The sequence below is a fragment of the Corvus brachyrhynchos genome, unplaced genomic scaffold (assembly GCF_000691975.1).
Source record: "Corvus brachyrhynchos isolate BGI_N302 unplaced genomic scaffold, ASM69197v1 scaffold146, whole genome shotgun sequence".
Classification (NCBI taxonomy): domain Eukaryota; kingdom Metazoa; phylum Chordata; class Aves; order Passeriformes; family Corvidae; genus Corvus; species Corvus brachyrhynchos.
The window spans coordinates 1,140,344-1,153,519 of NW_008238960.1; the positions used below are offsets into that span (position 1 = coordinate 1,140,344).

Here is a 13,176-nt window from a genome sequence, read left to right on the forward strand (position 1 = left end):
ATGCTCCCGCACTTGCACAATGGGTGGCAGGTGGACCAGGCCATCCTGTCGGAGGAGGACCGGGTCGTGGTCATCCGCTTCGGGCACGACTGGGACCCCACGTGCATGAAGATGGATGAGGTCCTGTATAGCATCGCCGAGAAGGTAAACAGGAGCTTTCGGTTCATTCTGCGCTCAGTGTTCCCCGTGGCTTGCTTGGAGCCTGGGGCAGGTTATAACTGGGGTTCTGCACAGGTATCCTAGCTTTAGGAGGCAGCGGGGAAGCTGTGTGGTTTGCTTTCACGAGCGTCTCCTAAAGTCACTGACTGCCCTGATGTTTGCAGTGTTCTGGGAGGCGAAAAGAGCATCGCAGATGTTCAGAAATCGAGGTTGCTGCCTGTTGATAACCCGTCACTGAATGAGCATCGGCATTCAGGCAGAAACAATGCTCGGTGGTAGGGCAGCTGCGGCTCCACGTAACGCAGCACTCTCACTTTACAGTGGAAATGTGTAGTCCTTCAGGCTTCCATTTGAATAACTTGGAAAGTTACTTTCATTTTGGCTCTTGAAAATGGTGAAGTACTAAAAATATGCAGGATGGTGTTGATTAATCTGTCATTGATATTATTCTGATTAATCTATCAGTGATATTAATCTGTCACTGATGTTATGCGTGGAGACCAGTAGCATTCCACTGATTTGCATGGACTGAATTAAATTTTAAGAGCCAGACTCCAAAGCTGTTTTCAGATGGAAACGGAATGATTACCAACAGCTGGTCACTTGCTTAAGAAAGATACATATGCGGGAAAAATTAGACTGTTAAAATACACAGTCAACTATAATTGACCTTTTCATATATTTGCTAAAGGTTTTGCGTAGCAATAGACGTAGAATATTGACAGCTCTTTAACTGAACCACATCAAGAAAGAAGCAAAAAAATCTGAATCAGAAATAGTAACTTGGGTAGGAAAAGGTGCCAGCTATCATAGAAATCATAGAATGGTTTGGGTTGGAAGGGACCTTAAAGATCATCTCATTCCAACTCTCCTGCTCTGTCATACACTAGATCAGGTTGTTCAGGGCCCCATCCAACCTGGCCTTGAACACTGCCAGGAATGGAACATCCACAATTTCGCTGCCTTCATATAAAATTCTGTGCATGCTGCATAGCTTGACATGGAGTTGTTTTTGTCGTGCGCTCCTTTGTCTTCTAAAGTTTTTTTTTAATTAAATTAACTTGTGTCTTGAAAATCCCCACAATGAAAGATCTCTACCCACAGCCAAGTGTTAAGACATATTAGAATGCAGTAAAGAGTTGTGACATGTTTTAATTCAGTTGTTTTGTATTCAGCCTGGTGGGAGTGTTATTCTCAGATACTGTTAGTACGGACTTGTGGCAGGATGCTTGGCAGTTTGGCAGACCTGCTGGCAGCTAGGGGTGACTGGGGGAAGAAAGAACAAAGTAACTTCTTATTTAAAAATCTCCCTCTGCAGAAATGGCAAATTAAAGGGGGAGATCCTACCTCATCCTCTTGCTTACAAGCCATGTTTGGATCTCTGCTGTTTTAAAGAGTGAGTAAAAGTTCCAATTGTACAGGTGTTTATACTAGAGAATAATACAGAATGTTAACGTGCTGTAATTGCAGGCTACATTTGAAGACAGTGTAGCCATATTTTACATTCGTTGTCCTGGTGCAATATTCTTTTAGACTGCAGCATGTTTTTGGGATGTATGTTTTTGAGTTTCCTGTACTTTATGACAGGAAAACAGGGTTTTTTTCTGCTTGAATCATTTTGGGGAAAAATAAACTAGAATGCTATATGAAAGTACAAAGTCGATTATTTCCACTGAAATGTACTCCACTTGCAGTTTACTGGGTTTTTTCCCCAGTGTTACATGAAAAAGAAGGAAGGTTTCAATGAATGTCAAAACAAATCACAATTGTAAGATACTAGGTTTTTTTGCTTTGTCAGGGTTTCAATCAAACATTGATTGAAACAAGAATTGAGTTTCACAAATTTTGTCTTAAAGACCTTTTCTAAAAATACACTTCTTTCTTTTCTTTAAAGGAAACTCATAAAAACCTATCCCCTGAAATACAGTGATTGGTTCACTAAATTAATACACCTTGTTTAAGAAATGTTTTATCTAAAACTGAATAGTGTAAATCAGATAACTGTTGTATTGGATGAGTGTGAATTAGGGAGAATTGTTCAAACGTTGTGCATTTATTTAACCATAATCAGAAATGTGAATAGCTTCTGGCCTTTCCTCAAACATGAGTTGTGCCTTTGCATTTCTGCTAAGGTTACATGAAAAGCGAGAGAGGAAAAAAAGGTGAGTTTAGCTACTGGTGTTTGTAATTAAAAGTTGAGCAAAGTTAATCCATTTACTGATGTCTGTAGTTTTCAAAATTATTAGCTGTAAGTATTGCTCTTGACAGTATAATGTTCTCTTTTGCCCTAGAAATTTATCATCTAAACTTACAACATAATTAGCAAGAAAAAAAATTAAAATAAATATTGCTGGTACAGACTTTCAAGTTTGTACTTGCTCTGTTCAGGTCAGCAATGCAAGTCTGCCAGCCACCCTCAACTCGAGTGATTTGTTGCAAAAGCTAGTCTCAGTTCCTGTATTTTTTTCCTGCGAGTTTCTTGTCCATAAAGAACTGTTCTGTTCTTCTAAACAGAAAAAACCCATTGTCTAGAAGCTGGTTAGGAAGATAAGAAGATGGAATCTTAGATCTTGTTTCAGATTTCCTTATATATTTGGGCTGTAAGGTTTGCTTTTCAAAGGCAGCTGAAATCTTAACTAAAAAAAAAAAAGAGGGGTATTACTTACCTCTGACAGAAATTTCAAGAAACTTCGTGATTTTTGTTATTCATCCTAGTCATGAATCATATTTCTGTGTCAATCTCATGTTGTAGGAATGCATTTATTTATTTTTAAAAGGATATTGTTAATGAAGAAAGTTGGGGGGACAACTTCAGAGGACAAACGAGTCCTATGCCCTATGATTTTTCCTACATCTGTGTTTCCTGTTTACTAGAAAAGTGTGTGATCTTCATGAAGATAGAATAGAGTCTTTATCTGATGTTAAAAGTCCTATAGATTCCTCTGCTTTATAGTCTTGAGCCATTCAGTTTAGAGATTTCATAGTAGTCCTCAGGCAGATCCAGTTCTGTGAAGTATTAAAACAGCCTGTAACTGTGGCTAGGCAGTAGTGTACTTCTGGGTTTTCTACATGTGTGCTCAGTAATGTAGATTATTAGGTTGATTTTTGAAGCTACCATCATTGGGGAGAAGGGGGAAAACAACTAGCAAAATTGAAGCCCAACCTGTGAAAGCAAGTCATAAAATTCTGAATCCATGCTGCTGTTTGACTTAAGTTTCCTACTCTACCCTGTACCCATGAACAGCAGCTCCAATGGCCTGGTAAGGCAGAGAAAGTTTTGAATTGAAAGATAGATAAAGGAAGTCAGGAGTGTCAGAAATAGTTAATACCTGTCTCTGAAAATGTTTTTATCTTCAGTTGTTGCAAAAGTGAGGTGCTGTCCAAAATGAAGTCTCTCACTAGAGTTTTGATTTTGTTTTTCTTCAGAAAGCAGTTGACTTACTGCAACAAATTTACTGTATTTAGTGTATGTTATGAGGTTAAGCACTTTCAGAATAAACTTGTGTTATTATATGTTCAACTTCTAAAATACCACAAGGTTTTTATCATATTGTCTTTACAGTAAAATTTTGGTTTGTACTAACAAACTCAGCGTAGTCTCCCTTGTAACAACTGCAACTGCTTGTATTTAGGGGGGTTTGCTTGCTCAGAGTTCCATTTTATTCTTGTTCTGAGGTCTCCATACTGTATCTTTAGTTACAACTCACAAGTCAGAAAGAAAACTTGCTAGCAACCACTGCCTTGACAGGGTAGCAGAGCCTGTTTTGTACAGGAATGTAGGTTTTGAACTGACAGCTCTGTCTGAGCAATGGATTCACGTCCCAGTGGGGAGAGGTCAACCATTGGTTTGTCTCCACAAACCATGCACATCGAGAGCAGTCTGAATCCGTAAATACTTGAATTGCTTTTGCTTAAATTGAAGCCTAAGCTCAAGCTTTGTGAATTAGAGCTGGCTGTGTGTGAAGCCGGCTCAGATGCTGCTCTGTACTGCTGCTGTCTTGGCTCCAATATTGTGTCTGAGACTGGAACTGTTTCTTCAGGCTCTAAAACTGGTCAATACTTGGCAAAAAGAGACATTTGAGTAATTCTGCAAAGCTTGTCTCGTGTTGAAATAAAATGTCTCTTGGTGACAAGCTTGCCTAGCCTGGCAGAGCCCCTTAACATTAAATAGGCCACTGCAGTTCTTCTGCATCACCCTCTCCATGTGTTCATCTAGCCCCTCCTTAGGCCTGAAGCCCAATCTCCTGCTGCTGTCCTTGGCAGCCAGTGTCCAAACTCAACAAAGCACACCCTCATTCGGTGTGTTTGCACGGTAACTCGTTTTGGAGTAGTGATCTTGCCAGATTTGAAATTAGGAAAGTGAGGGGTAAAGAATAGAGCCACTTTTAAAGTTTTGTATTCAAACTTGAGTCCACCTTTAAGGTCTGCTTTAGACTTCATAGGAGCTTTTCAGCAGGTGACTGTCATCAATTTCACTTCTAGAAAAGTAGGTTGGAGAGAAGGAAGATTTAATTAATGTCTTGGATGCTTGGATTATGGTGATGACTTGCACATGTGCTGTGCAAAAGTGATTTGAGTGATCCAGTCCTAATTTTAGTAAGATTTATATAACAACTTAATGCTTGTATAGTCTGTTTCTCTTGTATGAAATTCTAGGCTGTTGATGATCACTGCTAGTGACAAGCATTTCTGGTTCTGCAACAGCTGAACTAAATAAAATGCATATAATGTCAAACTAACTTTAAAAGGTTTTTTTGTTCCAGTACTGCCTGGAGTACAGGGTTCTTGAAAGTAAAATTTTGGTTTAGGAGTGCTTTTGGAGTGGCAACATCTAAATCTCCTTGGACTAATCTTTCATCGAACAAAACAGGTCCTAAGAATGTTTTATTAATGCAAGGTTTACCTTAAAATAATTTTCTAAGCTCCAAATTAAGTAATTGTTCAAAGATTGTGTGCTCTGTCAAAATTGCTGAACATGTTGTAGAAATTTCCCCATGTGGTGAAGGTGTGCTGCTGATGCTAAAAATGCCAGCAGGGTGGAAGAAGTAATGATAGGATAAAATGAAAAGGGCTCCTCAGGTGTTTAGTTTTCTAAAAAAAGGACCAAAACCCCCACAACTGTCTTTTGCCTACCAGGGCTCACCAGGAAGTAACTTCAGTCACTTCTCAGCTAAATTATGTTGACTCTGAACATCCCATTAAGCTTCTTAGAAGTCTTTAATGTAAAATTGAAATGGAGGATCCCTTCAGAGAGTTTGATATTATGACTAATTTAGTTTACAAGGCTTTTACCTCTGGCCTGATTTAGAACATGGCTTAAATGAGATGTTTTCATTAGAATATTTACTGAATCTAGGACTATAACTGGCTCCATAAAAGCACAGTAAAAACTTTAAATGCTGTTTCACTCCAGAAGAGATTTTACTTTCTTTGATAGTAATACTTACTTACATTCTTGAAGTGTGATTATTTTTTATAATTTCGAAACTGTCTTGAAGCAGAAGTCCATAAAAATTTATTTACTCTGCTCTTCTGAGTGTTTTTTTGTAAATAAACATCTCCATACTTTCTCAGTTAATGTGCCTGCCAGGGTGTCTACATACAGGCTACACAATGTATCGTATTTTTCCTCATACACACTAATCCTGCTCTGTGAACTAAAAAAAGTGTTCCATCAGTCAGATATTATACTCATCATAGCATTTCCAGACTTTTGATAGCAAAATTAACAAGTGGGCAGTACTGTCATGAACAGTGAGTTTGTCATAGATCTTAGACCACAAGTGTTAACCTCTGGCTAGTAATTCTGGGCAGTCAAATGGGAGGGACCAAAATTGTGTTAGCATGTAACTAAGGATGTGGAGGCGCAATTGTGCACTCGTGGTGTAGTGCATGAGCATTTGATAATATACCTTACAGTTAAAGGTTTGTGCAATTTGGGTGAGTTCTGACTTAGAACTTAATGTGTGTGAGTGTGTTAATTTCTACTGTGCATGTATGAGCTAAGTTAAGAAACCAGAACTTCTCCTAATTCCGCTTAATGGCAAGTATGCTATGTCTAGGAAACAAAAGTGCGAGGTCGTTTTCTTGCAGGAATGAAGGCACTGACTGTCACACTAGAGGGGAGGGATTCTTGTGCATCTAACTGAGTAACTCTGCAAAATGAAAGCTGGTTTTACCAGAATTGTCCAGACGATAGCTTCTCATCAAGGTCTTATTTCTTTAGCAATTACACTTTTAAGTTTTAGCTTTGCACCTCTCAAAAAAAGCTACCAGTTCTTAAATTAAAAGTTTCATTTCCATTTAATGAGTCTTGTTAGACAAACTGGATGTTATAGAAGGGGAAAAATGCTTGGAGGCAGGCACCAGGGCATTGTAGATCATTAATTCTCTGAAGTCTATAAGCAGCTGATGACAGAGGCAAAATGTGTCAGTTTGGCTTGCACAAAGCAGTTATTCTTCTTGTTTAGAGCTGTGCATGTCACTGTGAGTTCTCAGTTCTATATAAAGGGCATTTGTTTCTCTGGATGTTGATTTAGCATAGTATCTTTCCAGTTGACACCGGATGTGAAATGAGCTTCTTGGCATATTTAAAAATATTTTCCATGTTAATTGGTTGTTGTGGTTAAAAATAAAAGCAAGGCTGTTTATTGTGATTTTATGACTTAATAATTTGGAAAATAAATGTTACAGTAATGAAAGCTTATGTCTTTTAATCAGTAATATCACTGATTAAAAATGAAAGCTTATGTCTTTTAATCACTGATATCAAATAATCACTTTTGTATTTCCTGTTTTCTTTTGCTTAGGTTAAAAACTTTGCTGTTATTTATCTGGTGGACATCACTGAAGTACCGGACTTCAATAAGATGTACGAGTTGTATGATCCCTGTACTGTCATGTTTTTCTTCAGGTATGTGATGGTTCTAGAATGTAACTCATTTAAACTTTCTGTTTGTCAAATACAGTGTCTCAGCAGATCATTTCCAAATGTATAGTAGCACGCTGATGCCTATGTTTTCATTGCTCTACAAAAGAGAAAACTGATTAAATAGGAAAATAGCTTGTTTTCCAATTAGCCTGGTAACAGTGTTTGATAATAGAGTGCAAACTAGTGATAGAGGAAACTGGGTTTATTGTCCATTCTTAGTTTTAAATCTCAAACTTCCTGTAGAGAATACTGTAGTAATACAGCAGTCAAGCTTGCCAAACTTGCTTTCATGATAAATCAGAAGTAATAAGGTTTTTTTGGAGTTAGGGTTTCTACATTGATGAGATAAAATGTTCTACTGACAAGCATGGAAGTGTCTCTGGAGATAGACAGTAGTGGGAAAGAAAAACAAACAATAAGGAGTATGCTGAAGGATAATTGCACTGAGTAGCCATTTTGGGGCCATGTTTGGAGTCCTTATTCTTGCTTTAAAAATTGGCAGTAAAATGTCAGCTTGAGTGAGAGGAGTGGATACTCTTCCTTTAATGCTTGTTTTGCAAGCCTCTCTATGTTATAAGGGCTTCCTTTGATCCTACAAAGCATTTTGGGGGGGAAAGGAGGTTTCTTTCTGAAACCATAGTAATTCTGAATACCATATTAACTTGGGTTTTTTGTTGTTCTTTCTCCTTAAAGGAACAAACACATCATGATTGATTTAGGTACAGGTAATAACAACAAGATCAACTGGGCAATGGAAGATAAGCAGGAGATGATTGACATTATAGAAACTGTTTATAGAGGAGCCCGCAAAGGTCGAGGTTTGGTGGTATCGCCAAAAGATTATTCCACTAAATACAGATATTGATGTTTCTTTGGGCTGCCTTTTTTCCTAATCCTATGTCCACTTAAATTTATTTCTGTGTATGTGTGTACATATATGTATATTAAAAGAAAAAACCCTACAAGTCCTTGAATTTTGAGCATAATTTGAATTATTTAAAAGATTTGAGTTCTATTTGAAAAGTAGAAGACTCAAAGCCTGGAACTGTCTTGACTGTAGCTGAATTTTGGGGTTTTATTTTTTAAAGACTTTATCCTTTGTTGTCCTTTTGGTATTATGTATTTTGGTACACAGCCTGTTTGCAGAAAAACATTTCAACTGGTTTTGTTTGCTTTCATTACACAAATATCTGGGAAAACTATACTACAGCTTTTTTAAAAGAATATAATGTGTTCCAATTATTTACCCTAATAATTGAAATTTTTCAGCTAATTAAATTTGAGAATGAAGACAGGTGTAATTGGATGCAAATTGTAATGTTGAAGATGAAGACTTCTTACTTTTGTCAGGATTTCCTTGCATATCATACTAGTCCCATGTATCCACTAAAAATGTGAATAAACACGGTGCATTTATTAATATTTAGCAAAGCTCAGACAAAACATCTCCCATGACTTTGCACATCACCACACCCCCATCAGCTTAATGGACTTGTGGTGCCGGACCCCTTTTCCATGGTGGTTGTGTACTCACACTTTGAAACACTTGCTGACTTCTGCAGTGCCCAAGCATAATTGCAGTTCTGGAGCTGGCTGCAGACAGTAGCTGAGGAAACCACAAGCCGTGCTGTCACTTGACCTCCAGTTTGTCTAAGGGTACACCAAAATGCACAGGTACTTGGGAGACTTGGATTGGATTCCACTGTGGCATAGCTTTTGAAATTTCCATTTGCATTTCTGACAACTTTTATGGTAATGGAGTTTGTGTTGTGTGGGAGTTTGTTTGTTTTTTGAACTGATACATGCATATTTGCAGATTAATTAAAACCAAGCCAGGCAAGCTTCTTTCTCCAGAAAGGAGAAATCCAGTTTGCTACAAGACAATGTAGAATTTACTTCTACTACCAAGTGTTTTAGAGGACTTAGAAAGTGTCAAGGAAGTAAAAGGGTCTCAATTTCTGCTGAAGTTAATCTGGTTTAGAGTGATTATTAATTTTGGAATAATTTATATTGGAAGGGACCATCAGTCTCCCAGGAATAGTCAGTTCCACATGGTCAGGTTGCCCAGGATTGTGTCCAGTGTTGAGTATCTTGGTTGGATTAGATGATCTTCAAGGTGTCTTCCAACCTTGATGATTCCATATTCTGTAAGGATGGCGATTCCTCAGCCTTTCTGGAAGACCTGTTCTGCTGTTTCAGCACCTTCATAGTTGAAAAAGGTGTTCCTTGCATCTAATGGGAATTTTCTGTGTTTCAGCTTGCCTTGAGTAACTGGTGTACAACACCTTCAGCAAGTGTCTGTTCCCCATGCTCTGCCCTGGGACAGTGGTTGGCAGCACAAAGCCACGGTTGTTCCTTAAGGCCGAACTAACAGACTTCTCTCAAATCTTGTATCTGCTGTACTCCACCGTGTCTTGGTGGCTCTGTTTTACCTCCCTCACACCACTGTCTCTCTTGAACTGGGGGGCCCCCAAATTGACAGACTATTGTGGGTGTGGTCTCCCAGTGGGGTGAATGGATTTGCTGGCCCAACTTGTGCTAATACTGACCAGCGAGTTGCTGCAGCCCTTGCAGCCCGGGCACCCTGCTCAGTCAGTCAGCCTTTCCACCAGACCCCATTTCTGCAAAGCAGTGCCAGCCAGCCCCTCACACCCACCCAGCTTGGCATTTGCCTTTGAACTTCATCAAGGTCCTGCTGGCCCATTTCTCCAGCCTGTCCTCCAACCTCTGCCCCCAGTCTGACAGCGCGTGCAAGTCTACACTGACTAAAGCATTAATAGGAATGATTTCTTGATATTAATGAAGGCTGTAACAGAAGCATTTCTCCCTCGTTATCTGAGGTATTCTGTTAACCTGGCAGTGCTTCAGTTCCTGCATTTACAGTAAAAGGTTCCCATTACATTTCAAACTAAGTCTTTCCTGCAAAGAGTGCCAATGTTTTGGAGTACAAACACTTTAAAGTTAGTGCAGATGTCCTGTTTTCTGACTATCAATTTCTTCTGGACACACTTGGTAACTAGAATTCCTCATCTATCTCCAGGTTTTTAAAATAAACTTCTTTCATCAAAACAGCTAACATTAAAGAACTGAAATTGTCACAATATAAATACCTGGGTGATGCTACCTGCACCGGTGTGCACAGCCTTGGGTGGGCTTGTGAAAAGATCAACAACCAAGCAGTTGAAGTCTACAAAGACTGCCATTTTTTTAGTACAGAATGGTTTATTCTAAGAACATTTAAGTTAAAAAGGAAACAAATATTATTATTGTAAAATTGCAATAAATACATTTTCATACATTCAAAAGGCTTGTGATTGGGTAAGTTCACTATATAGGATATAGTTTTCTATCCAAAATAGTGGCTTTGCCTTCTCTGAAACTAACAGTTCTTTCTCAGCTCCAGGAAATACAGTGCCCCACTTAGATGAACAAACACAGCTTTCTACTTTTTTCCTGGGGCAATAATTAAAAAAAAAAAGTTTCAAGATTCTGTGATGACATGGTGTTGCTGTTGTACTGAGAACGGCAAAAAATGACACGAGTCCAGTTTCAGGATAAGTGGCCAAAATGGCTGTATTTAATTATATAAATCACCTTATATAGCCTTGTTCGCAAGGGTGGCATGACCCCATTGGTCACTTGACCATCCACCTCTCAGGGTGATTGGCAGAATGCTATAACACCCATTCAAAATACTTTTTCCAGTGTACCAAAACAAGAGCTGGAAAACAAGTTTGCACCTGTGAGATAAAACCTTGGTTTACAAAAACCTAAAACTGTTTCTCAGCTAGCTTGCATGAGAAAGAACAACTTCATAGGATGCTGCAGCAGCTGGAAAATTCCTCTGCTCCTAGCACTTTAATATCCACAACACGGTGCAAACGTTTATTTTCCCTTAACATTTTTTGTCAATGTGTGATACTTGACTGTAAAATCTTGGAGTCAGTGCAGTGCTGTTCTGCTTTTAAACTTCCTTGAACACATCTTCATTTCAGTGCTGCAAAGATACAGTGAATAAGTAGGTTAGTGATTTATTCATGAATGTGATTCAGCGTGGAGATAGGAAGATCTCTGTACAGTTAAACACATCTTTGTGGATTGTCTTTCTGTGTTTCTGAAAATTATTGCGTAGCTTATACAAAAGGCATCAGAATGAATAGATACCTAAATTACTTCAGAATATTTACAGACATTCCCATCTTTCACTGGGAAGTGATTTCAATGACAAGAATAATTGATATGTCTCAATTTAAATCAGGAAAGTGTGCAACAACAGGAAGACAACATCACTTGCATCCACAGAACACGGAAGCAGTGCTGCCTCATAAATACTAAGAGCACAGAGTCAGGCATCCATCAGGGGGGGAGTTGGCATCTGCAACAGACTGTTATAAAATCCAGCATACAATCCTGAAATGTAGCATGATTTTATATTATAAAGTGTTTGACTATAATTTACTGCTGTGTTTGGGATGAGTGCATGTGAGAGGTGTGCTCCCAGCCACACTGTGACACTGCAGCAGGTTTAAGAGCAGATGTACGTAAATTTGTACCAGCGAGAATCCTCAGCTAGGTTAGCATACCTGAGGGACAGGAATGGTGGGCAGGAGCACTTTAAGCCACACACATTTCACTGTGAATGGACAGCCTCAGTTTACACCATTGAGGTGAGTTAGCACTCCCCCCCTTGTATATGGCACTCAGCTGGAACAGAGGCAGCAAGATACAGTTTTTCTTTTGTAAAAATGGTTGCATTCTTTGGCCCTTGGCAAAAAAAAATTCCAAGATAATTTTAAATATGTTTTTAAAAAGTACACTTTCAAATCCAAGAAAATGCAGGTACAATAAATATGTAAACACTGTTTTCATGCAAGTTCCCGCCCATCACTCAAAACTAAGTGGAAATATATAAAATACAGAAAAACTTAAGTAAATGTCTTTACTCTCAACTCTTCATCGCTGTTTTCTACCCCAGCCTCTGTCATCAGGTCAGCAACACACTTCTCAAGGTCACTGATGCGCTCGCCCATTTCTTCCAGTAAAAAGTTAAAGATAACTTATTTTTAAATAAGAGTTCTATAATTTTACAGGCTTCTTCTGTAAGAACAAGCAGCTTTCTTCCAGATGTGCCAGCCTCCTACTTGTTCACGTTTAATGCAAGATGAAGCATGCACAAGGTGGTATTGTTGGAATACAATCCCACATTCTCTTGTGACAGATAAGCATTCAAATTCTTAGTATCAAAAGCCTTTGCAAATACCCGTGAGTGAACTGTGTAAGAGGTTGTTTTCTTTCTGAGGAACTATTTTAGGTGATACGATGCAGTTAACCTAAATAATCAGAGTATGAGTGCCACTAAAACATTATTCAGGAAGCAGCTGCTTCCTGAAAGGTCAAGTTTCTGAAAAAGAATTTAGTAAATGCTTCAGAAAGCAGAGGTAGTTTCTGTAAGTACATGTAATGAGAAAGCTCAGAGCCCCTTCAGGTCTGATCTTCTCCTTTTGAGGGCTCACCTTGTCACACTCAGGCCAACAGCTGCTTTTAAACCGTGGCTGGTTTGAGTTGCATTTTTGAGGATGGATGCTTTTTTAAATGCACCTTCAGAAACTTTACACATCATTCGATGCCTATTTTACTTGAAAGCCAGAATTGCTGCACAGAGCCTACCTTGCTACTTGTAGTGAAACATTTTTTAGGATTTCCTTCTTAGATATATAAACAGGTGGGGGGGGGGAAGTCAGGTGTCTTTACGTCATAGGTGTTTAGCCACGTCACTCATTATACGCTAATCTGATGTTTAAGAAAGAAGCCCATCCTGCTGTTAGAAGCAAAGAGCCCGCCCGCATCCATCAGCGCGCAGGGGGCCCCAGCCACAGGATCCGAAATATCTGCAGCGGGGCGGGTACCCCACATTCCAAAGAGGATATTTCTCAGCGTTAACTTCTCCGTCAGAGCCTGAAAATTCTCCTGCAGCCGGCAGAGCAGATTTTCCGCCTGCGAGGGGGAAATAAAGACAGGGGAAGCAGAAGGCAGAGGCCCCGGCCGTACAGGAGCCCTGCGGCCAGGGCACCCAGCCCGGCCCCGCT

The 13,176-nt window shown here is 39.2% G+C and overlaps 2 protein-coding genes across 3 annotated transcripts; one reads left to right on the plus strand and one right to left on the minus strand.

Moving 5' to 3' along the window:
- On the plus strand, positions 1-8,391 carry TXNL4A (thioredoxin like 4A). Of its 2 annotated transcripts, none has more exons than XM_008637120.2 (3): positions 1-144; positions 6,969-7,072; positions 7,784-8,391. In XM_008637120.2, exons 1-3 carry the CDS (start codon positions 1-3, stop codon positions 7,953-7,955), a joined length of 420 nt encoding a protein of 139 aa, XP_008635342.1. In that variant the 3' UTR covers positions 7,956-8,391. The 2 variants fall into 2 exon arrangements, with proteins under 2 accessions (XP_008635342.1, XP_017594127.1); XM_017738638.1 differs by lacking the exon at positions 1-144 and adding an exon at positions 1,478-1,555.
- Positions 8,392-10,637: 2,246 nt separating this feature from the next.
- Positions 10,638-13,171, minus strand: HSBP1L1 (heat shock factor binding protein 1 like 1; the record flags this gene model as incomplete). The annotated part of the gene is made up of 3 exons (XM_017738614.1): positions 10,638-11,087; positions 12,034-12,128; positions 13,018-13,171. Coding segments are annotated over 3 exons (255 nt in total), but the record flags the coding sequence as incomplete, so codon positions are not given.
- Positions 13,172-13,176: the final 5 nt, after the last annotated feature.